At 58.3% G+C, this 27593-nt stretch overlaps 2 protein-coding genes and 4 pseudogenes across 2 annotated transcripts, besides 4 other annotated features; all 6 read left to right on the top strand.

The window, feature by feature from the left end:
- Positions 1-27593: part of a sequence feature (areas not merged during assembly with more than two copies in the genome that could not be assigned to a particular haplotype) that runs on past the window's edge.
- Tc00.1047053511063.80 lies at positions 481-10929 on the top strand (annotated as a pseudogene).
- Tc00.1047053511063.61 lies at positions 14200-17445 on the top strand (annotated as a pseudogene).
- Tc00.1047053511063.40 (trans-sialidase, putative) lies at positions 18505-21015 on the top strand (the record flags this gene model as incomplete). Its single annotated transcript, XM_812289.1, has 1 exon — positions 18505-21015. One exon carries the CDS (start codon positions 18505-18507, stop codon positions 21013-21015), a length of 2511 nt encoding a protein of 836 aa, XP_817382.1.
- Positions 21536-21577: a microsatellite.
- Positions 21945-21965: a sequence feature (AT_rich).
- On the top strand, positions 23776-25533 carry Tc00.1047053511063.30 (annotated as a pseudogene).
- Positions 26093-26113: a sequence feature (AT_rich).
- Tc00.1047053511063.21 lies at positions 26857-27189 on the top strand (annotated as a pseudogene).
- Positions 27433-27593, top strand: Tc00.1047053511063.11 (mucin-associated surface protein (MASP), putative; the record flags this gene model as incomplete). Its single annotated transcript, XM_812292.1, has 1 exon — positions 27433-27593. A coding segment is annotated over one exon (161 nt), but the record flags the coding sequence as incomplete, so codon positions are not given.

The following is a 27593-nucleotide window of genomic DNA, read 5'->3' as shown; positions in this document are numbered from 1 at the left end:
GCCGGCGGTCGTAACGCTGCCACGTGGTCTGCCTCGGCTCTTGTGTGTCGTGCACGGCATCGGGACCGCCCCGTGATGCAGCCACTCGGTAACAGGAGCGGTGCCAGTGGTCATGTGGCTTTTTGCCGGGATTCCGCCACTCGGCACGGTGGCTGTACGGGGTTGTATGGGCGGTGGGAAGGCGATGGTGTCACTGAATTGATTGCGTCTGCGCTGCTTTGCTTCGGCGGCTGTACTATGAAGGTTATTGTGTATGACCGGATGCCTCTGCGTGCCACTGTGTTTGGTTACTGTTGTTGCTGCCTCTTATTCTTTTCTGAGCGTGCAGTTAGAGATACTTTTGCTTGGCCAGCACAACTATCGTTTCAAGGCGTTAGGGATTACTTGCAGTATTAGGTTTAGCAGTATTAGTATAACGATCTGGCGGAATCGTGTCACTGGATTCGCAATCTGTAGGAAGGGATTTTGAAAGCTGGAATTATGGTCGACAGGGCGAGTGCGACACACCACGACGGCCCTGTTGATACGTGTTTGGGTTGGTGGATGCGGTCTGCGGTGGGTGCGTGTCCGCGCAGCCGGCACCGTGTGCAGCGCAGGGCCATTGCGGCTGTGCGTGTGGCGCTGCTTATGGCGTTGGCGCTGGTTGCTGCTGCTGCGTGGATGCCCGCGGTGCATGCGGTGGTGTTGCGACTGCGGGGCGGCACGGTGGACAGAGCCATCACGGTTGGCCGCGCCGTGGATACGGTGCTGATGGACGGCGTGTACATCACGAACGGCGTGGCTGTGGTGTTCGATGTGGCGGCGATGCTTCCCGGCGCGCTGCGCATCGAACTGAGGAACTGCGTGTGCGACGGCGGCGCGCAGATCTACGTGCGGGGCTACAGCGGCGAGCCGGCGAGTGACCGGAGCCTGGAGGTGAGCGTGAGCGGACTGTCCGGCGGCTACTGCTCGCTTGTGTTTGTGCACAACCTGCCGGCACACACGAATGTGACGGTCCGTGACTCGACGATTGTGACGCCGGGACCGATGCGCTACTCCCAGCTGAGTGGGCTGACGGATGCGGTGGCGTCGCCGCTTGTGCTGCACGCGACGTCGCTGTTGCACACGCAGCTGCGTGTGAGCAACACTGTGCTGAGGTCGTTGCAGGCGGGCGGGTCGGCGGTGTACGTTGGCGGCGGTGTGGACCTGCTGTCGAGCGCGGTGGTGCTTGACGGCGTGTCGCTGGAGGCGTCGGGCGGTCCGACCGCTTCCGCGTTGCGTGTGTCGTCCTCGTCGCGTCTCAGTCTGTGGGGCCACTCGGTGTTCTCCGTGACGAACGTGTCGGTTGTGAGCAGCGGCGGCGGCCTTGTGCTTGGAGAGCGCCTCGCGGTGGTTGATTCGGTGCTGCGCTTCGTGGGTGTCGAGGGGTCTGTCGCGTCGTCGCTGGTGCGCTGCGACGGTGGAACGGTCGGTGCCGGCGGGTGGCTGGAGCTGCACGACGTGTGGGCGGTGGGCGAGGCGTCGTCTGTGGCTTCGCTGTCGGGTGTGACGCTGAGCGGCGGTGCGGTGTCGATTGCGCGCTGCGCTGCCACCGGCGCGACGCTTGTCTCCGGGCTGACGATCACGAGCGGTGCCGTGTCGGTGCAGTGCAACCGTGCCGGCGGCCGGGTGCTGCAGAGCGGCGGCGACTACCGCATGGCCGGTCTGCCCTCCGTGAGCGTGTTGCCGTGCGACGGCTGTGCGGCAGCGCTGGCGTGCTTTGATGCGCTGACGGCTTCGTTCACCGACTGCGTGTGCGGCTGCCGCGACGGCGGTGTGGGCGAGGCGTGCCTGCCGTTCGACGTGCCGCCTGCGAGGTCCGGTGGCGGTGGTGGCGGTGCGGAGGGCTGCGTGAGTGGCGTGACGCTGACGGAGTCGGTGACGGTTGGCGGCGGGCGTGCGACGGCGTGCTTCGACTCGGTGGTGTTCAGCGGGCCGATCACTGTGGCGGTGGACCTGCGCTCGATGGACGCGTTCGCCGACGCGCTGAAAGTGACGCTGCGCCACTGCGTGCTTGAGGGCGGCGCGCAGCTGCGGATTGGCGGCCTCAGCGAGAGCACGGCGCGCCTGATGCCCCACGCCCTCGTCAACATGACGAATGTGACGTCGCTGGAGGGCACGATCGTGCTGCATGGCGCGATGCCGCTGCACTCGAGTGTGCTGCTGGCGAACTCAACGCTGCGCGCGACGGTTGGCGGGTCGCAGTACGTGCCGACGACCACTGGACACGCGAGATTCCGGTACGGCCCCGCGCTTGCCCTCGACGGCGTCCGGCTTCTGTCGACGCGGTTTGTCATGACGCGGTCTACGCTGGTGTGTGGCGGGGGCTCGTGCGCTGCGATCCTCGTGGAGCGCGGCCTTGGCGCCAGCCTGTCCAGCGTCTTCTACATGGACAACTGCATTGTTGGGTCGCAGACACACGTGATGTACGCCCTTGCGTCGGACCTGCGCGTTGGCGGCGGCTCCGTGTTCTCCATACAGAACAGCTCGTGGAGTGCTCCGAGCACCGAATACGGCAAAGCCGCGTGTGTGTTCAAGGATGTTGTTGTGGCTGGCGGCAGCGTACTGCAGATTTTGTCCAGCACGTTCCGTCTTGGCTTCGCCATGCTCATGGCAACCACGCTGACTGTGACCGGCGGCAGCTGGCTGGTGCACCGCGACAACGAGTTCCGCACCGCCTACGTTGTGTACATAGTCAAGGAAAGCAGCGTTGCGTTCCGCGATCGGAGTGTGTGGTCGATACTTGACAACAGTTTTACGTACGGCTCGTACTCGTCAACCATTGTAAGTATGACAAACAGTTGGTCACCACCATCCGACACGCACCCGATCATCTACGGCGTGTGCAACGCGGCAAGGGGCTCTCCTGTGACGAATTACGGAGTCGACCTCAATATTGGAGCACCCGTGATGGTGTTGGACTGCGGCGCGTGCACCATGGACGCCGTTTGCTTCGCTGCGAGGACGAGCAGCATCAGCGGCTGTGAGTGTGTGTGTGCTGCTGGCGGCTACGGCGACACGTGTCTGCCGGCTGCGGTTCCGGACGGCCTTGGGCCGCTTCCGCCCCCCGACGCGAGGGACACGGAGGTCCGCTGCGTGCACGGTGGCAGCATCGACTCCGTTGACTATCCTGATCCCGGTGTGCGTGGTCTGTGCTTTGTCAGCGTGACCTTCACTGCCGCGATTGTGCTGGACCTGTCGTATTTTGACGCACCACAGCAGACACTCAACATCACGGTGCTGCAGTGCGTCCTCATGGGCCTGTCGATCAAGGGGAGTGGTGCGTGCGTGCACGTGAACGTGGTCTCCTCGATGCTGGATTCTGGTGAGCTGGAGTTCAGGGGTGTTTTTGGCGCGAGCTCCCAGATACTGGTGGCGGGAGGTACGATTGTGACGACGTCGAGCCACGCCATTTTATTTGTGGATTTTTACCCCGGGACAATCTCGTCACTGCTTCTAATTAAAAACACAATTGAGGGGAACTGGTACGCGGTCTATTTCTCCAGTGGCATTGTTGTTGATGGTGGCGGGATTATCGTGAAGGGAAATACGCTGAGCACAGCGGAAGACGATGAGGGTGTGGAATCATCTGTTTGCGTTACTTCTGTTGATGTGAGGAACAGCGGCTACTTTGACGTGGAGGACAACACGATGAGCTCGGCTAACGGCGTTTATCTTTTTGGTGATACCACCGTGAGGTCTGCGGGGCTGCTGCGAGTGGCGGACTGCGCCTTTGTCGGCAGGACAGAAATTTTTGATTCCGCGCTGGTGTATGTGTCTGGCTCGGTGACACTTCGGGGTGGTGCGCAGTGGCGTGTGGAGGGCAACAACGTGGGTGCAGCCTCAGTATTAACTATTCCGTATTCCTGGCAAGAAATTCAGCTGTCGGGCAGCGGCACCACCGTGGCGCTTGCGCACAACCGTCAGGTGGAAGGAAGCGCACTCTTTGCCAAGCTTTCTAAATCGAACAGGATTGTTGCTTTACCCGCGCGGTTTGTGGTGGGGTGCAACCTGCAGGGTGATGAGGAGGTGTCGGACGGCGATGTGTTTCCGGAGGAAGCGGTGGTGTTCAGGTGTGGCACATGCAACGATGACGCGGCGTGCTACATGCCCGGGACGGAGTCGGTGGACCGCGGCTCGTGCTCGTGCAGCTGCAAGGAGGGATGGCATGGCGCGTCGTGTCTTCCCCTCGAGGTGTCCGACGCGGTTGTGCCTCCCGTAGCGGAGAGAGCCGTCGACGGCGACACGAGCTGCGTGGTGAACGAGACGCTGACGAACCTCGCGCTGAAGATGTGGAAGACGCACCACTGCTACGTGGGCGTGACATTCAGCGGCAGGCGTTCTGTGCTGACGTTCTTCCTCAACAGCATGCCGCTGCATCTCCCCATCAACATCACGCTCACCGGGTGCACTTTCCGTGAGGGTGCCGCGCTGCAGTTTGTTGGGGGTGTTGGAGCTGCCGAGTCGTCCGGCGTCCTGATCCGCGTGAGCCAGACGGTGTTGCGGTCCTCCGCCGTTGCCTTTATACATGCCCTCCCGCAGCACTGCGACATCGCCATCACGGAGGTTGACGCGGTACAGTCCTCTACAGTTCAGTTTTTGGACACTGTGAACAACATGCTGAGCGTGGTGATGTTGCGGAATGTTGTTTTGAGTGCGTCAACGCTGTTGGTCAGCAACGTCAAAGCGCATGCAACGAGGTACGGTGCTTTTGGTTTGTACTCGACAGTGGCAATCAAGCTGGTGGGTGGCAGCTCGCTGTACGTGCGGTACTGCAGCTTTGAGGGATACACACACGTGTTCTATTTGCAGAGTCTCAGTGTGAGTGACCACTCCGTTTTTGCACTGCTCAGCAATACGATGTTCTCCGGGGTAAGCCTGCTGTACCAGCACCAAGGATTCAGCGTGTCGGATCACAGCGTGCTGCGCGTGGTGGGGAACAGCGGCTCCGTGCGCTACGCCATCTATAACGATGACTTGTGGACTGTTCAGCAGTCAAGCTGGTTGGATTGGCGCGACAACAAAGTGGAGGTGGGTGCGATGTTCTACGACACTGAGTCCGCATTTGTGAGCATTGACGGCAGCAGTGCTGTGACGCTGACGGGCTGCAGGATGGACTCGACGGGGTTGTCGGTATCCTTGCTGAAGCGGGTTGAGGCCGGTTACCGTTTCGTTGCTGGGTGTCTGACGGTCGCGGGACGGGAGGTGACGACGGCGGCTGAACTGGAGCTGAACGGCATCACAGGCGTGACGACTGTTGCCGCGTGCGGGCAGTGCACGAAGGAGGGCGACTGCTTTGCTCCGCTGACGACGGCGGTCATTGACTGCAAGTGCCAGTGCGCTGCTGGAGGGCACGGCGATGTGTGTGTCCCGGTGCCTGTGCCTGCTGGCTCGCCACCGCCACCGCTACCGCCAGTGCTGCCCACACCGCTGCCACCGCCGGTTGGTGAGTGCATCAGCGACATGGTGTACCCCGAGGTTGCGCAGGCTGTGGGCGGCGGGCTGTCGTGGCTGTGCTACCGCAACGTGACGTTCAGCGGGGGCGGCATGAGCCTGACGGTGCTGATTGGGGCGATGACGGGCGACGTGGCGAATGTCACGTTCGATGGATGCACGTGGAGGGACGGCGCCGTGCTGGTGCTGTTGGGCAACGCGTACGCCGCTGTGGGGTCGCTGAACATCCTCGTCGCCGGCAGCACATTTAGTGACGCGCTGCTCATCCCGGAGGGTGTGTTCCCACCGCGCACGAACATCACGATCAGCGGGAACCGCTTTACTGTCACGAGGCTGATCCCTCGGCCGTGTTTGGACATATGGAACCAGTCATGCGTTGCGATGAATGGACTGGCGATCAGCAACGACTCCGCGGTGGTGCTCAGTGGAAATGTGTTTCAGAGCGTGACGGCATCGTCAAGCGCCATTTATGCTTTCGGACATTCGCTGAGGGTGTCGTGGTACTCCGTGTTTGCGATGATGGGCAACACGTTTCATATGGCTGGCGGTGACAGTACGCTGATAAATATTGAAGGTTCTAGCCAATCCTCATCGCTGAGTGTACTGAACAACTCTGCCGTGGTGATCCGAGGCAATCTTGTGACGAGGCCGGTGAGTTACTTTTTATTACTAACTTTGACATTACGTGTGGAGTCTCGGTCAGCGGTTGTGTTTCAGGGCAACGACATGCAGGGAAGCTCGGTTGTGTTTTTTTTAAGCGAATTCTCCTACATCTACTACAACTCCTGGCTGCAGGTGAGCGGCAACCTCTGCCACATGTCCCCATCGGAAGCCCTAACTGTTTTTGACCCCACGGTGAATCTCCGCGACTCCACGGTGTCTGTGTCTGGCAACCGACTCATGTCCAGCACTGACAAGCCGACAGCTCTGCGGATATCCACGGGGTCCCGCGATCTCACAAACGGAGCGATTGTGGCTGCGTGCAACACCATGAACGGCGAGGGGGAAGCGAACTACGCCATCCCGTCCGTGTACAATGCCACCATTCTGACCTGCAGCGATCCATGCGCCCTCGCGACGTCGTGCTTCCCTGCGTACACGGCGACGGCCACGAGTGATGTCTGCGCCTGCGCGTGTGCTGAGGGCGGCCACGGCGATGCGTGCCTGCCCGTTGCTGTTCCCGAGCCGCCGAGCACCGACGGCGCCGACTTGTGCGTGCGGGATTTGCATGTGGATGTGGAGGTGAACGTCGGTTTCGGGACGTCGGTGGTGTGCTACGTTGGTGTGACCTTTGCGGCGGACGTCGTGGTGGACGTGGCGTCGATGTCAGGGAGCGTGCGCAAAGTGACGCTGGCGAACTGCACGTTTGTGGGCGGAGCGAGCCTGTACGTTGTCGGGTGGCGTTCCGACCCGCCTGCTGGCGAGCGCGCCGATGTGTTGATCAGCGGGCTTGAGTCGCGCTCCGGCGGCGGCGTGGTGGTGGCGAACCGATTTCCGCCGGGCTCGCGCCTCACTGTGGTGGACTCGGTGCTGATCGCAGAGAAGCGCGTTGCGTACCATGACACCTACGACCTTGGCGCCGCCTCCGCGTGCCTCGTGTTGCACAGCGTGAATCTGACGGGGAGTGTGCTGACCATTGCGCGCACGCATGTGGCGGCCGTGTTCCGCGACGCTGTTGGCGTGTTGGTGGTTGGCGGCGTGGCGCTGTCGTCGCGCGGTGCGCTGCACGTGGACGGACTGTTGGTGCAGACGGCGCTGGGGCTGTGCGTGTCGGTGGAGGGCGGTGTTGCGGCCATTGGCGGCTCCGTTGTGGCGTTTGTTGACAGCGACTTCCTGCTGTGCAAGCACGCGGTGTCCGTGCGTGGGGCTGTGAGCGTGTCGGGCTCCGCTGTGGCGCTTGTGCGGAGCGAATTCTTGTCGACGGAGGACTACGCGGTGGCGTTTTATTCGACGGTGAGTCTGGCCGGCGGGTCGATGCTGCTGGCGAAGGGCAACGTGCACGACGGTGTCTCGAGGGAGATGCTCTACGCCGCTGGCGCTGTGACCGCTGCTGGGAGCACGCTGAGCTTTGTGCGCAACCGAGCGCTGCTGCCACGGATGCTGTCGCTGAGCCTGTTGCTTGCGGCAGGGGCGCATTTGAGGGTGGCGTGCAACGACGCTGGTGGACGTGTCCTGTTGACGGCGGAGGAGTACGCAGCGGCTGGTTTTGGCGACGCTGGGAGCATCGACGTTGTTGGGTGCGACGCCTGCGACAGGGACACGCACTGCTACGCGCCCGGGACGGCGTCGGCGAGCATGAGGAACGGTGTGTGCGTGTGCGCGTGCGGCAGCGGCGGGTACGGCGAGGCGTGCGTGCCTGTGGGAGCTCCCGCACTGCCGCCCGCAGTGGGCACTGCGCCGAGTGTGTTTGTCCGCGAGAGCGTGACGGTGCGGTCGGTTTTCTTCGTGCCTGCTGGCGCGAGCGAGGTGACGCTGCGCCGCGTTGTGCTGGACGGCGTGAGTCCTGTGCTCTACGTGCCGTGGATGGCGCGGGACGGCGTGCGGATCGTTGTGCAGAACGTGTCGCTGCTGAACGGCGCCGTGTTGTACGTGATGGGCGGAGGAGGCTTGCGCGGTGCGGTGGCGGCGGGGAGCGACGAGAGCGGGCCGGTGGAGCTGTCGGTGTGCGACGTGGAGGCGCTGAACGGTGCGCTTGTTCTGACCGGCACGTTCCCCGCGGGGTCTGTGCTGACGGTGACGGAATCCCTGCTGGTTGCCGCGACGTCGACGCCGCTTGTGTATCTTCTTGGCTCGCAGTCCTCGCCGTACGCACCGGTGCTGGTGCTGTCGGGCCTGCGGCTCGTGCGGTCCGTGCTGGTTGTGTCCGGCGTGGCCCTCGTGACCGTGATGACTGGTGGGCGGACGGTGGCGGTGGACGGCGCTGTGCTGGAGCTTGTCGGTGGCGGTGTGGCGCTGGACGCGGCTGTGCTCGGTGGCGAATATGCGTTGTACGCGAGTGCGCGCGTGGTTGCGTCGGGGGGCGCTGTGCTGCGCGTGTCGGGGAGCCAGGTGTACGCCGCGCATGGGTTGGTGTTCGACAGCGGTGTGGAGGCCAACGCGTCTGCCGTCGTAGTGAACGACAACGCCGGTGCGCTGACCGATGGCGCGCTGCTGGTGCTGCGGGGGTCGGCGTCGTTTGTGTCCGGGTCGTGGCTGTCGGTGCGCGGCAACAGCATCAGCGGCAGGCTTCTGTCGGTGCCGTCGTACCCGCGCAGTGCGGACCTTGTGCAGAGCACGCTGACGCTCCACGGGAGCGCTGGCAGTGGGCCCGTTGTGATGGACGGCACCGTTGCGCTCGGGGGCGCCGGCCGAAATTTCGTCGTGGGGTGCCTGACGCTCAACGGGCAGGCGCTGCGGCCGATGGACTACAGGTCCGCCGGTATCATCGGGGAATTCCGTCCTGTGGCGTGTGGGGTGTGCGACGCCGACGTGCGCTGCTTTGCTGCTGCGACGAGGGCGATGTCGGGGTCGTGCGGCTGCCGCTGTGCTGAGGGCGGGTACGGGCGCGACTGCCTGCCGGTGTAACTGCCGCACGTGGACGGGTGCAACCGCACGCTCTTTAGGCCGCCGCTGAGCCACACGGCGACGCTGATGGAGACGCGCAGTCTGACGCCAACGTGGAAGCCGACGCCGAGCCTGAGCACCGAGCACTACAGTCCGACGCAGTACGGGCCGACGGAGACCCTGCAGGTGACGGAAACGGTGGCGCTGTCGCCCACGCGGACCCCGACGGCGTCGGTGAGCAGCACGCTGTGGTGGAGCGACGTGGCGTGCCCGACGCTCGCCGTGACGACGACGGCGGCTGGAGGGAGCCTGACGCAGAACGACATCCGCGGCGGTGGGAGCGCCGTCCCGACGCTGCTGATGGTGGCGCTGCCGCCGCCGTTTCGGTGGGCACGTGACCCGCAGCTCGGCACGCACCTGAGCTTTGTGCCGGTGTCGACGGCGCAGCCGAGTGGGTTCGGTGGTCCGTGGGGAGCGATGCTGCGCAACGCGACGTGGGTGTGCAACGCGACGAATCCGTCCACCGTCCTGGAGCTGGCTGTGCCCGTGCACCGCGCTTATTTCATTGCTTTCGACGAGACGATAGTCATTCGCTGCGACGCTGCGGCGGTGTCCGGCGGCTGCAAGGGTGTGCTGCTTGGTTCCTTCACGATCAGGTTTGACACGCTGCCCGCCGCTGCCAGTGCCCTCTCGGCGATCACCGGCGTTGTTGCGGGTGCGGCGGCTGTTGCGGTGGTGGTGACCGGCGGGCTGGGCTCCATCCTGGAGATGCAGGCGCTCGGCGTGTTTGCGAGGATGTCATGCGCCTCGGCGCAGGAGCGTGCGAGCACCGTTGCGCTGCCGTACTTCCTGTCGGTGTTTGCTGCCCTTGACCCGCTGTGGATGGTGGTGGGCAGCGCGCTGCTCGCCGCTGTGTTTGGGTGCGTGCACTGCGGTGTGACGGCGGCCTTCCAGCGGTGGCGCGGCGTGGACGCGGCGAGTGCGTGGGCGGCGATGCGCTTCCCGAGCCTGACGTACGTTGTGGCTCACGCGATGCACCTCGGCATCTTCTTTGGCTCCGTTCTTGCACTGGCGATGCCCGGCGCCCGCGTGCAGCACCGCGTGATTGGTGTTGTTGGCGTGCTGTACGGTGCGGCATTCCCTGCTGGCGTGTGCTACTTGATTGCCCGCCACACGGGCGCGAGCTTCGAGAGGTACTGGCAGTTTTCGAGGAAGCCGCTGCACGAGCGCCTGCTGTACCCCGTCGGGTATTGGTACCCCGCGGCGCAGCAGCGGATGTATGGCGGCATGCTGACGAACATGAGGGGCAGCCACGTGTACTGGTGCGTGTTCCAGCTGTCGGTGCTGTGCGTGGTGTGCCTGATTGCGGCTGTGCACTCGCCCGTGGGAGGCTGCCACGTCCAGTACTTCTGCATGGCGGCTGTGCTGCTTGCGGGCGCGGGCATGGTTGCCTTCACGAACATGATGCGCTCGGCCTTCCTGACGGCGATGCACGCGGCGAGCTTTGTGCTCCTTGCGGCGCTGTGCCTTGTCAGCGCGGCGAACCACCTTGCGCCGAGCGATGGCGGTGCGGGGGCGTACGCGGCTATCGTGCTGCTGCTGACCGCTGTGGTGCTTGCGGTCGCTGTGTACAGTGTCGTTGTGTGGTACATGGAGGACCGCCACTGGCAGGAGCTGCACGAGCCGCGGCGTGGAGGGCTGGAGGCGCTGCTGCGCGATGACGAGGAGAGCGACGAGGAGACGCAGAAGCCGCACGAAATGGCGTCATCGTCGTACGCCTCAGGCACCACCGTTACGTCGTCGTACCGACCACCCGCGCCGCCATCGCAGCCTATGGCCGGTGACACCCGCTCAGATGCTCTGAGCCTGTTCGACCGTTCATCCAGTGCGAGCCGTATGATCAATTACGCCGCCATGTGACGTACGCCACGTGGAATTAGTAAATATGAGGTGCTTGAGGCGCCATGGCTGTGCTGCGCACCACAGCCAGTCGTCGTTAACGGCACCTACAGTGTTGTTGGTCGTTGTTTCTATCAATTTGTTTTCATTTTGATCGGGTGCTTTCAGGAGTTTTTCCCGTTCCACGCTGACTGTGTGGAAGGGGATTGAGTTGTCGCTCTTGTTACTGCTGATGTTGTGTTGTATCGGACTGTAATCTCATGGAGTTGCGTGCGAGGAACCCAACGTTCAGTTTGTGCAATGGAGGAAGGATCCAGCGAACCGCCTAGTGGAAGTAATGAATTGCAGCTCTGCCTTACCGCGGATTTACATGCAGGAGGCATTGCGGCTCTCAGAAGCAAGGCGGCGACAGACTAGTAGCAGGGCTCCGGGTTTCCAGTAACGTCTTTGAGCGGGATTATGTATTGGGGCGCGATGCATTGCCGTGATTCCGGCTTTTTTTGGTGTGGCGAGTGCACGGGGTGATCGTTGTCTCTTTAGCGGTGGAAGTGACGGACCAGGCCATCCCAGTCACGTTCCACACTTGTCCTCGAGCGCACCGCCGCCATGGCAGGATCCCTCTCAGGTGTGCACGTGGAGCGTGGGAGCATTGATGACGCGGCATTGGGATTCGTTGCCCGTCACGGCCCGCAATTTTGTGTGTGCAGGAGGTGTGACGGCCACTTCCGGCAATTTGCACATCCCTTCACGGCGCTGCCTTTGATTTATTTGGCGCACCGCCTTCCACAGGCAAGGGATGTTGTTGCGGATTGGCCACGCTGGTACGGGGATGCCTCCACGAGGAATTCCTTCTTTTTCCCAATTTCCTTCTGGCTGTGCGAAATTCATGCACTACAGCAGACACAGAGGAGTGCGATTTTAGCACGGAGAGTACGATATTCACCGAGACTGTTTCCACGGCAGCGTGCGTCTATGCGCCTTCTCGTCGAATCGTGGAAGCACGCGAGCACACGTCGACGGTTCTGCATCACCTGGCGACTCACATCGTGGACGTGCTCTTTTTTCTCGCCCGCAGCACCGAGTAGCGCACACACGGTTGCAGCTTGCCTTTGGCCACTGCGACATACCCAAGAACGAGGCATGTGATGCATAAGCCGAGGAGGCGTCCGACCTCGCACAGCTCAGAGGCACATGGAGCACCGGCATCGTCGCACTGGCCGAAGGTATTATTGGTGTCCGACAGCTCAAGCCAGAAGCTCACCGCTCCACTGTATCAGGCGACTGGGAACCCACGCGCACGGACGCCACCCTCACTCGTGGGGAAGAGGCTGCACTGGACCGCTTCCGCACCGGAGTTTCCCACACAATACGGATGGCTGCTACGACCACTGCAACCCGCCATCCCGAGAAAATGCCGTTGGTGCGGCGCGGATGCCGCACAGCAGACACGCAAAGAACTTTGCACGGAAACGCCTCCTTCTCCCGCTGGACCTCGCCCCGCCACGATCCGACGCCCGGCAGACTGCCCGGTGTGCGGCAAGCATTGCAGTTGCTGCACTGGTGTCGTGACGCACATGGTTAACGCCCATGGCATTACGCGCTCCCAGGCGCCGTGGAAGTTAACTTTCCCGGTGAGTCGGAACCGCCAGAAATCCCACCGGAAGCACCGCCCAGCACTTGAGCGAGGACGAGAGCGAGAGACGGCACACCGATCGCTCCTCCGCCGCAGACTGCACGGCCCAGGCCGAAGCCACTCCCATGCAGTTTCCACACGGCGTCGTACGAAAAGCAAGCCGGAATCGTACTTTATCTTCAGTACTTCCACAAGCAAGAGTTCCCCCGACAACTAGAAGGCGCTGCTAGGAATATGACGGTCTGACGGCATCCACCCCGTTCGAATGCACGTACTGTGAATTCGGGGCTCAAGCGAAAACGGGACCACCATCCCGCATACGAGCACACGAACACTCCAGCACAGAGCCACGGTCGGCACCGAAGAAGGAAGCACTTCGTAAATGCCCTTGATGCGACAGGCAGGCGGGCAGTGCCGGGGGTTGACCACCCACACACGGCACAAACACCCAACAGAAAGAAAGTCGGACACTAAAAATGGAGATTAAATAGCCACGCGCTGCAAGGCTCGAACCTCCGCATGAAGAACATCAAACCCACACAGAAACCCCGCCTCTGCACAGGAGGAGAATGCCACCGAGAAACAGTGCACCGTGAGCCCAAAATGGCACGCACACGCATGCGTTGATGGACGTCACGCTGTCGCCGATTTGCCGACGGCAGAGGGTCAGGCCGCCGAGAAGGCGCACGTTGCCCGGTGACGACAGCCCGATGGGATCCCCACCAGTTTAGTTTCGCCGTCCAGCATGCGGGTGTCAGTGCCACAGCAATGCCTGACTGACCCGCTACCGCACGGCACGCCACGGGCATCGACCGGGCATTGTGAAAACCGGCCGACCGGAGCTGTGCGAAGAGGCAGGTCGGCATTTACTCCGCTGCCCGGCTCTGCAGGCGCCCAGAAAAAAGCATGGAGCAGACATTGGAGAAGTGGGGAAGCCGTGCTTCACGGAAATATTGGTGTGGTTCCACTTTGAAGTGGAAGGTCTCTGCCCCAGCGGTATCTCCGCGCGGCGAGAAGGCACGAGACCCCTCGCAGATGCGGCAGGCCGTATTTTCTCCTGGCAGGCTGTCCTCTTCTTCCTTTTCTCATTTATAGCGTCCATGTTTGGTTGGTTCTGTGATTTGTTGTTTTATTGATTCTTGGCGGCAACGGATCATCGAGCCACCGCGCTGTCCCCGGGGCGGGTGCGTAGCGGTGGTGTGTGCTTCACGGCCTCCGCTGCGGCTCCCACTTCGGGTGCCGGGCTCTCTTTCACATCTCCGATCGTTGGGTGGACGTGCTCTGCGATGGTGGCTGGCGTGTGGACCTTCGTATTTATTTGAGAAGACACGAGGAATAGTAGCAATATATATATATATCAACAGCGCTGAATAGATATTAGTACTGACATCTAAATGCCTATCTACATACATGTGCAGCCAATAAAATGGCAATTCAATAAATCAGGAAACCAAGCAATCTGTCAAATTTTAGGGAAACGAAGGGATACATCCATATCTATACAGATGCATCAATGAATAAAGTATCGTTTTTATGCTCATACCCATATCGATATATCTACACGTTGATCAACGCCTATTTTCATATGTATATCCCTCAATATAATTTTTCACCGTTCTTTTTTATTCGTGGCATTTTGCTTCCGCTATATTATGTATCCTTCTCCCGTGAGTTCCTGCTTACTTTTTAGAGCGCATAGGCATTCCGTCCCGCGGTCAAGGTTTCATATGCACTGAAGCACCCCATCGGACAAAAGTCGCAATAGGTTTGCGAAGCCCATCCCAATTGAATGCTGATTGCCACCTTCTTGATCTCCTGAGGAGCTGCGACGTGTGAGTGCGTTGCCCCTGACACCCAACACGACAACTTTCAACGAGCAGTTTGCAGGCGCATTGTGCAGTTTTCTTGAGGTGTGGCCCACACCTGTATTTTGGGAGTGAATGCACGGTGTACCTGTAGGGGATGCTGAGGGTGGCGTCAGCGAGGCATGGGATAACATGTGCTCCGGAACAAGTGTGTGGCGTTGGCCCGAGGAGGTCCTGTGCCAACGGCATCACTGATTGATGGCCAGTGATTTTGAGGCTTTCAGCTTCCTTGCTTTAAGGAATGGAACGGCACTGGCTGACCAGGTGCCACATGCTATCTAATCTGTCCTGGATGTGTTTTAAGAGACGATGCGGGCGCATGCAGAGGGGGAAAAGGAAGTAGGACGTTGTGTGGAAATGCACGTGGAATTGTCAGAGCGTCACGATATTCCTCAAGAAGTTTGGAGCCCCGAATTGATGATTCGATCTTCCTGATAAAACTGCCTGGGGTGGAGGTGAGTGCGCTGACTTCCGTTTCACCGAATTTTCCTTCATCCGACAGGCTGCGCGGCTGACGTGGAGGGACATCATGCGCACCTGTTTCCGGCGGATGCGATGCCGTTTCCCACATTTGAGGGCGACTTCCCCGATGATGCACTCTGCCATCCTCACTTGTTTTATCTGACGACACGTCGCAACGCGGGGTTGGTGCTGAGCGACGAAGGCCTTCCGTCTCGGTTGGAACCAAAACGGAGAGTCCATGAAGAGGCATGCTGCTCGCGGTTGGTTGATGCGTTGCCTGGGAGGAGTCTGAGTGCCACCGTGGAGCATCTCATTTGCCTGATTGCATGGCCCTCTACACATTGCAGAGGCCTCGTGCTCCTGAGTAATGCCGATAGGGGCGGATCGCATGATGGTGTTTTATTGCTGGAAGGCACTGTGAGGAGGAAAAATATTATTTATTCTTTCTTCTTCCTGGACGAGACGAATCCGTTCTTTGATTGAAGTACTAATGCCTTGTCGCAGCTCTTTTTGGCCGTTGGTGGCTTTGTTGTTTGTTCCAATCAATGGCTCTCACTGGCGGCTCCAAGGCCTAATATCGACTGGCGTTGTCGTTCATGGGCCCACGTTGCTTGGCCCATCAAATGTTTGTGCAACTGGACAACAAGTTCTCTGTGGACGTGAATCATGGTTTACAGAATATGACCACAACAGCTGCTGACCGAGCTGGTGGCTGTTGCGTCCTGCATGAATCTGTTCTTGCGTATTTCACTCTGTTGCGTGTAAATGATGTTACATCTGTGCCTCGTCGTGTGGCAGAGACCTGAACCAACGGAGGACAGAGTGTTGTGATGAGTCAGGGCACAGACAACCCTCGTGTTGCTCATCGTTATGCTCGTTTTCACTGCGGTCCTCGACGTGGGAACATTTTATTTTGTGCGGTATGGAGAGCACTCGTCCGGTGGCATATCGCCGTGTGGTGGTGTCTGGCTCAAAGGACCCTGTGGAATACTTTGTGAGGGCGAAGGATGATGGCAGGACTGTCGTGCCCGCACAGACGGAGACGAGAACAGGCTGGTTGATGTGCCCTGTAAGATTGCGCGCTCGATTGCGTCATTGGATGCGTGCAGGGCAGGTGGCTCTCCGGTGTTTGTTGGCTTTACGGCCATCCCGCTGGCCCCTTCTGAAGGGCATTCAAGAGCATTCGTTCTCTGAGGGTGTTTCTGCTGGGTGGTCCGCGCACACTGCAGTGTCCGCTCCATTGGGCTTTTTCTTTGGTGAGAGGATGGTCTGTTGCACTTCTTGGGCTCCTGTGGAGGGGGAGGGTCATGGGGCAACATGCCCACCGCTTCGGTGTTGGTGCACCGCGTACTTGTGGCCGCGTTACGCAGGAGGCATAGTCCTCCGTTGCAGGATGAAAGCAACGCGCTCTTGTCCCTTGCCAGCAATGAACGGCCTTCTTGTTATTTATTTTTAGGCGTTTCTGCAGGAGAACGAGTTTGCAAATGGTTACGAGGGATGCGTGGCTGCAGGGTGTGAGCGCCGTTGTTTTTTTTCTGACGGGCGGTGTTGAGGAATTACAGGTGCTTGCAGATGCCATCGCCGGTGTGAGGGCATGTGTTTCAGCCACCCGAAGCGCGGCTGTTGGGAAGACGTGTTTCACTCTTGCGGTGGAGGCAGGCATCAACGAGGCGAATGTGTGGGCTCACCACCCTACTCTCTGTACTGTTTTGCCGCGACGACTGGATCTGATCGCCAGCCACATTGAGCCGTCGCCATGTGGCCGCAACGTTGTCTCGAAGCGGTCGAGAGGCCGCAGGGCACGGCATTTGCACTCATCCGTGGAAGTGTCACGGGGAAGAAATGCGGACCTTTCGGCATCTGGCATCTCGCTGCCTTTTGATGCCATATTCGGTGAGTCCGTGGGTACTGTCTGGTGCTCCTGCCTTTTACTGGATGATTGGAGCTGCTGAGATGTGGAGGGTATTTGCTGCGCCTTCTTTCAGTACCTTTTTCGCACGCCGTGTTCGAGACGGTTTTCGATTGCCGCATTGCATGGGGTGCTGCAAGGCGATGCATTGTGCCACGCGATTGTGTTGTGGGTGCCGTGCGGTGGAAATATTTGACGTCGTTGAGGTGCCCTTGGAGGGTGGGGTGGCGATCCTCCGGCGCGGGTGATCACTGACGGGTTCACACGCCCCTTTGAACCTGCTGTCCCTTCTTTGTACTTTCATGAACTGGCCGCGGATATTGCAGAATATATTCAGGTTGCTGCGGTGCTCCACACATTCAAGGTGTTGTCCTCCGCGCCGTCAACCTCGGCAGCTGAACGACCGGTCCCTTTGAAGGATTCGGGAGGAGGATCCGTCCAACTTGTTCCGCGGCTGGAGTCAATTCCTCCATTTCTGTCGGCTAGACACGTCCACACCGTTACATTGCGTTCCCTTCCCTCAATGGGAGGAATGGGTGACGACGGAATTCGAGAGACGGTGGCACTTTTTGTTTCATCGCCGGGGATCGTTCAGCGGCAGTTGATGCATCAGCCCTTCCTGAGGGTCGGCGACACAAACTCAGTGGCCGAGACGATTTGGATTGAAGTTCACAGGGGAAGAATGCGCGCTTTACTTCCGTGCTTGTGCCGATGGAATGCAACTATTTGCCCTTCCTGTGATGCCTCGTGTGTGCCATGACACCACATTGAGGAGAGTACGAGGTGCTATTGACCATGCTATTTCGTTAGGCACCACGGCTCTTTTCGGGTGTGTGATTCGACTGTGTGGTGGGTCCGTTGAGGGGAGGACGTGGATGGGCCGCGCCTACCCGACCGCTGCGCCTCACTTTTCTGGACGCCCTGACCAAAATGCTGGTCTCCTTTTGCTTGCCTTACCGGGCCTGGCGACCTCTTGAGGAGCGGTGCGGCGGCGTGGACTGTCGGGCTGCTGAGGAGGCCGTGGCTGCGCGGGATGTCCTGTGGATTTTTTTTGCGTTTCAGGAATACTGTAGAGAGGAGGACATTTCATGCCTCCTCCACGCCCAGGAGAGTAGATGGAGGGATCGCGGTTGCAGGATCGCACTTCACGAGTGTCTGCGCCCGTTGATCGCGTCGGCGGCGCGCTCTGTGTGTCTTCGACCACTGCCGGAGCATCCCGCCGTTTTTCTTCCGGTGAACGGGAAAATCCACCGACACGTCGAGGGGTGGTGGGGGATGTTGCAGCGAGGAACGCTTTAAAGGTTCTACAGTGAGGGAGCGGTGCTTGCAAGGATCCCGCAGCACTTGGGATTCTGCTTGCCTTTAATTTCTCCTCTCTGTCTGTTGGTTGGTGCCGTTTGCCGGAGGGCGTCTTGGCCCGTGCGCAACCGTCAACTTCTCTGCTTCTGTGTGTGGCCTCACACTTTTTGGGCCGTTGTTGACGGTGAGGGTAATTACTGTGGCGGTTACGACGAAGCGGATGTGTTACGCCGTGAATGGTGGCGCCACCCACTTCTTTGCCACGTCCTGTTTTGATGCTTTTTAGATTTTAATTTTATTTCTTGCACACAAACACACTCAGGCTAGGAAGGAAGCTACGACCAAGAGCGGATCGCCACTGTGAACTTTGAAGGCGCTGAAAGGACCAACAGCACACACACCGCCCACACACACATATTTATATGCTCTCACGTGTTGCTGCAGTGAAGGCACCCCGCACACACAACCGTCGCCGCGTGACCGGATCCAGCGGCATGAGGAGGGGAGGAAGGGAGAGTGAGCCGCAGAGGCCCAACATGTCCCGGCGTGTTTTCTATTCTGCGGTGCTGCTCTTCCTCGTTGTGATGAAGTGCTGCGGCACTAGTGGAGCTGCGGCTGCTGGTGAGGCGTCATCCCCGGAATGTTCAAAGGGTAAACATTATGTTTGGAGAGGTAAGAAAGATGAAGAAACAGTGAGCTCGCTCCGTGTTCCCAGTCTTTTGAAAGTGGGGAGTGATGTGTTTGCCGCTGCCGAGGCGCATTGCAAGGACGGTACTAATAAAGATTTTACTGGGATTGCCTCGGAGCTTCTGAAGTGGACTGATGAACAAGCAAGCAAGGAGTTGGACACAACTGAATTGAAGACACAAGTGCTGGAGGAATGTCCGTCCGAACAAGGCGAATGCTCCTGCCGTATAGCGGACCAGGCTGGCACCAAAAGCGGCACGAGAATACATGTGAGTAAGCCAACAACAGTTGTGCAGGGAAGTGATATTTACATGCTTGTTGGAAATTACAGTTTTGAAGGTGCCTCTGATGATCAGGCAGGTGGCTGGGGACTCATGCTGGTGAAAGGGAACGTCAGTAATAAGGAAGGAGAAAATAACGGAATTTACTGGAATGACACTTACGTTATCCCGTGGAGTTATAAAGTCAAACAACACGAATCTTTGATGCGGCTGATTGGCAGCGGTGGATCGGATGTTAAGATGGAGGACGGTACGCTTGTGTTCCCAGTGGAAGGCATTAAGTCCAATGGCGCAGCTGGAGTAACAGACACCGTTTCACTTGTCATATATTCCACGGGTAATGAGGGTTGGAAGCTGCCGAAGGGGATGTCTGCCGATGGCTGCAGTGATCCCTCCGTCGTGGAGTGGGAGAAGGACAAACTCATGATGATGACTGCGTGTGATGATGGCCGCCGCAGGGTGTACGAGTCCGGTGACAAGGGGGAGTCGTGGACGGAGGCACTCGGGACACTCTCGCGCGTGTGGGGCAACAAACACACGGGACCTGAGAAGGGCGTTGGGAGCGGGTTCACCACAGCTACGATTGGCGATAACAGGGACGTGATGCTCATCACTTTGCCGGTGTATTCTAAAGAGAAAGAGAAAGAAGAAAAAGAAAAGGGCAGTCTCCATCTTTGGCTGACGGACAACACGCACATTGTCGATATTGGGCCGGTATCCGATGATGACGTTGCCGCCAGCTCCCTGTTGTACAAAAGTGTGGAAGGTAAGAAGGAGGAGTTGATTGCACTGTACGAGAAGAAGAAGGGCGGTGATCAAGAAAAATCACTCGGTATGGTCTCTGCGCGTCTGACTGCGCAGCTGGAGAAGGTGAAGGAGGTGCTGAAGACGTGGAAGAAAGTGGACGAACGTGTCTCCCAGATGTGCACCTCTGAGAAGGTTACCTCAAGTGAAACTGCCTGCAGTGCTGCCATGCCGGTGGATGGGCTGGTTGGCTTTTTGTCCGGCAACTTCTCTGAGAACACATGGAGGGACGAGTACCTCGGGGTGAACGCCACAGTGAATAATAAAGAAGGGGCGGAGCAGGTGGATAGTGGCGTGAAGTTCCGGGGAGCGTGGGCGGAGTGGCCTGTTGGCAGTCAAGGGCAGAATCAGCTGTACCACTTTGCGAACCACAAGTTCACTCTTGTGGCGACGGTGTCCATCGACGGTGAGCCGAAGGGAAATACCCCCATTCCATTGTTGGGTGTGCGTGCGGGCAGTAACGGGGGAAAAAAACTTTTTGGACTGTCGTACAACGGCGGAGATAAGTGGCAATTGCTGTGCGGTGGCGGAAAAAACAAGGAAATCAGCAGCACATGGAAGCGAGGGACAAAACACCAAGTGGCCATTGTGCTACGGAACGGCACCCATGGCTCCGCGTACGTCGATGGTAAACGTCTGGGGAAGGATGCGCAATGTGAATTGAAAAATACAGATTCGGAAGGGATCTCGCACTTCTACATTGGAGGGGATGGTGGCAGTGCAGACAACACAAGAAGCCGTGAAGTGGTGTCTGTGACGGTGACGAACGTCCTGCTGTACAACCGCCCGCTGACTTTTTCAGGTGGGAATGCCGAGGTGGAAGAAGTTACCGATTCACCATCAGCGGAGCCTGCTTCTCCATTTGTGGCAAGGAATCAAAATGCGGCGCCTCCTGCAACGATACCTCCTGAAGCTCCGGTGGGGCAAACGACCTTGCAGCAGCCTCAACACGAAGGCAAAGGGCAAAATGCAACGGCGGAGGAATCTGCCACTACACAAGAAGTTCCGGCGACCACATCGCAGGGAAGTGTAGAGAAGGCGGCGGCTTCGAACTCCCATGCCGCTGGAGAAGCAAGAGATGATGCCGGCATTATGCGTGAGAGCGGACTGCTGCCATCGCTGCTCCTTCTGTTGGGACTGTGGGGGTTTGCAGCTCTGTGAGGAGTGACTGGCTGCCGTGTGAAAACACTTGCGACCTCCGCTGCCCGACACACACACACACCTGGCCATGAATTTCTTTTCCTAAATAACTTTTATTTACTTTTCTTGCTTTATTTGCGTTTTTAATTTGTTTTTATTTTTTTTATCTCTCCCCCATCCCTTCTTTTTTTGCTTTTGGGGGCAATCACTGTGGACGTTTTTTCTTTTTTACTCTTCCCTCTTTTAATTGTTTCTTCTGCACTCTTCCTGCGAGGGGTGCCGTGTGTTGCCGCCCAACCGCTCCACTCGCACACCCACCGGCACGCCCATGACGACGGCCCTGTGCGCCTCGCCTGCTGCACGCATGAGGAGGGGCCGCGACGAACGGCGCGCTGAGGGAGCCGTGACGTGTGGGCGTGCGACGAGGGCCTGTGGGGCGGAGCACACATTTCTTCCCTCTTGTTTTGTTTTCTTTGCGGCCAGGGCGGGCAGACACCCGCAGCGCCACACACACACACACAGCCACGCCCTGCCGCCGTGGTTTTCTTTTTTTGTTTCTTTTCTTTTCTTTTCTTTTCATTTCACGCGCTGGCAGTCCCGTCATCATTTCTCTCCCTCCTGATGATTTTTTTCTTTTGCTGCGCTCACTCCCGACGGAGTGACGCGACTCCCGTCATGTCTGCGTGCTTCTCTCAGTCCCCACACACACGAGTGACTGTGCTCTGCGGGCCGCACTCGCACGCCGATGAGAGGGCTGAGGGGAGCAGCAACACGCAGATGACCCCATGAAATATAAACGATGTGCGGACACATGGAGGGTCGGACGGTTGAAGCACACGCAACCATCTTTTTAATTTTCTTTTCGGGCAAAATATATACGGACAGTTTGGTGTGGCCACACGGCAGCCAGGCGATTTTTAAATTTGTGTGGAACAGTAATGGACGATTTCTTTTTTATTTATAATTATTTTGTGTGATGGGGTTTACATAAGACGAAGGGGATGTTCTTTTTTTGTTTTAAATAATTCTTTTGTGGATTGCCGCTGCTTGGGCTGCAGTGCAGTCATGAGTTTGAGCGGTCCTCTTCCTGTTGTTTCCGCCATGCGTCTCTGCTGTACATTTTTGTGCGTCCCTCCACATACTCTGCTCCCTCTTTTCTACTTCTTTGCTTTGTGTTTCTGCAGGCACACACACAACCACACAAGATGCACATTGCAGTGGATATGAATGCTCCTTTTGTGGTGCATGCTGGCAGTTGCGTGTGGCGGCTGTTGTCTTCTTCCGTGGCCATGAGGAGAAGGGCGGAGAGGGAGTGCGCACCCCGAGTCTCTTTTCCTGCGGGTGTGGTGCACCGCGTGTGGCTGCGCTGAGTTGGGCTCCGTGTCCCATTGAGGGCGGGATGGCAGGAAATTTTGGTGCCGTGTCATGGACGGATGAGGGTTCGCTTGCGCGTGTGGCTGGTGTGGTGGCCGCGGTGTTTTTGCCGTTTCCCTGGGGCTGTGGCGATGAGCTGGGGGAGATGGTGGTGGATGTCTTCTCCTCCTGCATGGTGGGTGGCTGCTGGCGTTGTGTGCCTTCGTTGCGTGGATGCCGTCTCGTGGTGTGTGAACTGTGCGGCTGGGCCTGCTGCCCTCTCCTCATGTTTTCTGCTCTCACTCGCTTTATCCGCTGCACTCCGTCCCTCTCCCTCCTGTTCCATTCCTTTTTCTTCTGTACCACGGATCAGCTCACTGACACCAGCGACTCCACTACGGGTGATGATGACTGCGATGATGACGATGGTGACGGTGCGGCTCCGTGTTGGTCCTTGCGCCCTTTTATTGCTGCTGCAATTCTGTGGATGTGACGGCTGCTGGGAGTGCTGGACATGTGTCTGGTGATGCGGATGCGGTGGTTGTGCCGGTGGATGTGTCGTGTGCACAGAGTGACGGCAGCCTGAGCTATCGCGTGCGTGGGTGTTTGTGGGCGTGGAAGTGTTCTGCTGCCAGTGCCGAGGCTCAGCGTGAGAATTACACTTTCAGTGGCTTTGATGTGCGCATGCATAGCAGGAATGGCGAGCTGGGTGCTGTGTGCCATGTGGCCAATGCGGTGCACACATGTAGCAACTGTACTGCCAGCTGTGCAACGAAAGAGGAAGGGGCCACCGTTGCCTTCACGATGAATGTGACGACACATAAATACGCCGGCCCTTATGAATTGCGGTGGCGTCAATATTCTCCCGATGGAGCCATCCATTCGCCTACACGGAGCAGCGATGCTGACCGGACGGGCATCTGTCAGTTGCCGCCACCCCGTGAAGGGAAGGATGACACAAAATCTGGTGGGAAAACTGCGCCGCAAGTAAATTCTGAGCCGTCACGTCAGAACGAGGATTGGCGGCAGCCTGTCGCGGCTGACGCACCCAACACCGTCGATCCGAGTCCCGCACCATCACGGAGAGCAACACGTCCGAGACGAGGCCTGAGTTTGCCTTTGTTCGGAACACAAAAGTGGCTCCGACACCACCCGAAAAAAGGCCCACGCCTGTCACCGAGCCGAAGGAGGATCCCATTGATGATGCGATGAGTGGTTCAATAAATGTTGAGTTACTGCAGGGAGTTGATCCTTTTGTGCCGCAGACGACGCTGGTGCATTCGGAGGATGGGATTGTTCCAGTTACGACGAGGGATTCGTTTGCCTCACCCTCTCTCGTCAGTGCTGGTGGAGTAATTGCTGCTTTCGTCGAGGGTCACATGGATGCCGAATATCAAGGTGGTCAATTAAGTAAGCCCTTTTCCTCTGATGTTGTTGCGGGGTGCATTGGCTCTGCGTGGGATTGGTCCGCTCTCGTTGGTGAGGTCAATGAAGGATGCATGGAGGGCACACACTGTGCTTGGTGCAGCGGAGGGAAAGGGGAGTTTGGGTGTTGTGCTCCGCCCCACAACAATCACGAAGGGCCACGGAGTGTTTCCTCTTGCGGGAGGCTCTGATGTGTCCTACGAAGGTGTTTGTTGGAGAGAGGGCGGCTTGGAGCTGAAACTGGTTGTGGGTGATGTCACGAATCCCACGGGTGGCAAGCAGAGTGGACGGATCGAATGGGGCGACCCCAAACCACTCTCGAAACTGATCTCTTCTGCTTCTCACGAAGGTGAATGGACGGAGTTCATTGCTTCTGGTGGCGCAGGTGTTGTGATGGAGGATGGCACGTTTGTGTTTCCTCTGATGGCGAAGGATGAGGCAGAAGACGTTTGCTCCATGATCATTTACTCGACGTACAACGGCAGTATCTGGACGCTCTTTGGGGACATTTCCCTTGCGGAATGCTACCACCCCCGCGTCACCGAATGGGAGGGATCACTTCTCATGATTGTTGACTGCGAGAGTGGCCAGAGGGTGTACGAGTCGCGTGACATGAGACAGCGTGGACGGAGGCACTCGGGACACTCTCAGCCGTGTGGGTCAACGCACGATCAGGAGTCCCTCAGAAGGAAGCCTGCGTGTGGATGTCCTCATGACCGCGACCATTGAGGGAAGGAAGGTCATGCTGTGCACTCAGAGAGGGCATGCCTCGGTGAAGGAAAGGGCCACTGCGCTCTACCTTTGGGTCACGGACAGCAACCGCACGTTTTCTGTTGGACCGGTTGCCGTGGACAATGCTGCGGATTGGATGCTCGCCAGGACCCTGCTGCACTCGGATGGCAGTTTGCATCTTTTACGATGGAGGGGCAACGGTGAATGCGGTGTCATTTCACTTTCCCGCCTGACGGAGAAACTGAGTGCAATCAATTCCGTCCTCAGTACTTGGGTGCAAAAGGACATTTTCTTCTCCAGCTTGTCTACACCCACGGCGGGTCTGGTGGCAGTTGTTTTTCGATGCGGCCAGTGATGACACGTGGAACGACGAGTACCGTTGCCTGCATGCAACGGTGGAGGAACGCAGTGAAGGACAGCGATGGGTTACAAGTGACGGGACTTGACTCCAGGGCAATATGGCCTGTGAACACTCGGGGTGATGAAGTGCGTCATGTATCTTTGAGCCACGACTTCACACTTGTGGCGTCGGTGACCATCGAAGAGACTCCGAGTGGGAACACTCCTCGACTGACTGCGGTGCTGGCGCACACTGCGTCCAATCATACCATGGGACTGTCGTGCAGCCACAATAAGAAGTGGGAGACGGCGTTCGAAGGCAAGACAACAACACGGAGCAGCAATCGGAAGCCGAGGAAAGAATACCAAGTGGGACTCATGCTGCAATGCAACAAGGCCTCTGTGCACATTGATGGTCGGTCGCTGGGGGAGGAAGAGGTGCTGTTAGCAGGCGAGAGGCCACCTGAGGTACTGAGGGTTCGCTTTGGCGCGTGCGGTGGGCACGAATCTCGTTTGACGGTGACGGACGTCTTTCTGTGCAGCCGCCCACTGAACTTCACTGCGATGCGTGCACTCAAGGACAGCGTCCCCGTTCCGACGAGAGAAGCGGCCCCGACACCGCCCGAGAGGATTCGAGTAGTTGACAGCGTCAGTGAGCACGTTGCTGGGGATATTACCGAAGAGAAATGAATGGACACAACGCAATGCCCCTGGAAACGAGTCCCCACTAAAAACAGTCGCCTTTCAGGGTCTGGAGCGGCGTGAGTCCTGACGACCGTCTCGCCTCTCTCAACGACGTGAAATTGACACTGCGTGATTTAGGCGGTAACAACACCGTGCGTGAGTGACTGTCTTGTGTGTTGCTGCTTCCTCTGGGATTGTATTTCGGTGGTGGCAGACTTCTGAGCCACAGTGTGTGGATTTGCGACGCCTCACCTAAAATACATGCCGCATTGCCCGCGCTTTTTTACGCCACCGTTATTTATTTACTTTTAAATGTTTTTTTTAATGCAGTTCAGCTGTAGTAATAAGTACTGTTGTTTTTTCTTTACGTAATGTCCGGTTGCTGCAAACTGTAATGAGCGAAGTGTTTCCCCCTCTTGTTTGCTTTTCTTTTTGCCCACACGCGGTGCCGGCCCCGCGGCTGTGGAGTCCCACGGACTGCACGGAACGAGGATTGGAAGAACAGGCCGGATGCCGCGTGAAATGTTGGGGATGTTGTGTGGGCTGGTGAAATAATAATGCAATCTTTTTTTATTTATTTTAATTTCCCTTCTCTTTCTTGGTGCGGGCAATATGTATACACACAAACACACAGCCGTATTGTTGTGGTCGACACATGAAATAAAAGTCCTGCAAAATCAATTTTTCCATTAATTTGTTGCTTTTGGGAGTCATGCCGGACTCTCGTCTTTTTTGTTTTTGTTTCTTTGATCCCTGCGGCTTGTTTCTGTAGTTACCGTATCTGCTGTCACTTTGCGTCTCTGCTTCCCGTTGAGTGTCCCTTTGCTGGCTGTGCTGTTGACATGCCTCATTTTTTCTTTCCTGCTAGAGGCACCGATGGTCCGCGACGACGATTGTTTGCGTTCCCCATTGCGATGGCACGAGGGTGACTGGGCGCCGGCCTGCTGAGTGCACTCGGAGTAGAGCGGACTGTGTGCGCCGTGCCTCACCGTGAGTGTGGGACGCCAATCCGTCGGGGAAGGGAGAAGTGAAGGACAGAGCCGTGGAGTTGGATGCGTCCCGTCCTTCTCGTTGCCGCCGTGTGTGTGCGCATGGCTTTTTCTTGCGGTGCGACGTGGATGGCGTTGCTATTGCATGTGTCCTCGTGTATGCGCTGTGCGCGTCTTTTTCTTTCCCCATGACACCGCCCTTGTGGGTGTGCGGGACAGTGAAGGTTGTGGAGATGTGTGATGGAGTGAGGGTGGCCGTTGTTTCCGCACATTTGGTTCTTCCACACACGTGGCACCACTCGGCAGCCTCTCGCAGCACCCAAACTGTGGATTGAGAGGATGTGAGGGTTTGCTGAAGGAGGACAAGAAGATGCAGCGCATGACGGCCAACCTGATCGGCCGTGTGGTTGCAGCGCATGGAGCACGTGCGCCAGTACGCGTTGGACGTAGCGCTCATGATTCTGGAGGAGAGGCGGCACGACGTTGTTGCGCTGTGTGTGTTGCGCGGCCGGGGCATGCCGGCGATTGTGAGGGACGTGGAGGACGCGGAGCTTTTTGACTGAGGGAGGAGGTGGTGGCGGACGTTGCGGCGCAGCGGGAGCGCATGACGGCTGCGTGTGGTGGAGGGGCGCGTGTTGAAGTGAGCGTGGCGTGCCTGTGAGGGCCTGAGGAGAGGGAATAACAGCAACAGTGACTGTGGGGATGTGAGGAACGGTGCACGTCGAGGAGCGCTCTTCTTTTTTTTTTAGATTGTTGTTGAACCGCGCCCACCCAATTGTTGCTGTTGTGGTGCGTGGCTCTCATTTCTGGATGGGACGGTGCGTGGCTGTGTGACTTGTCTCTCTTTCCTTTGCTTTCACTCTGCGTTGACGGGGAGTTAGTTTGTAGTGAGGGCTACACGCAAGTGACAGGAGTGATGGCAATGATGACTGGCCGTGTGCTGCTGGTGTGTGCCCTCTGCGTGCTGTGGTGCGGTATTGATGGAGTTGCTGAGACCGAGGAACCTGGAATTGGAGTGGTGCCCGGTGTGGATGAGTATTTGGGTGTGGAGTGGCGCTCTCAGCTGCCGAGGGATGC

Source organism: Trypanosoma cruzi, genomic scaffold, assembly GCF_000209065.1.
Source record: "Trypanosoma cruzi strain CL Brener 1047053517041 genomic scaffold, whole genome shotgun sequence".
In the NCBI taxonomy this organism is placed as follows: Eukaryota; Euglenozoa; class Kinetoplastea; order Trypanosomatida; family Trypanosomatidae; genus Trypanosoma; species Trypanosoma cruzi.
Note: the sequence above shows the minus strand (reverse complement) of the source record. Positions and strands in the feature narration are given on the sequence as shown.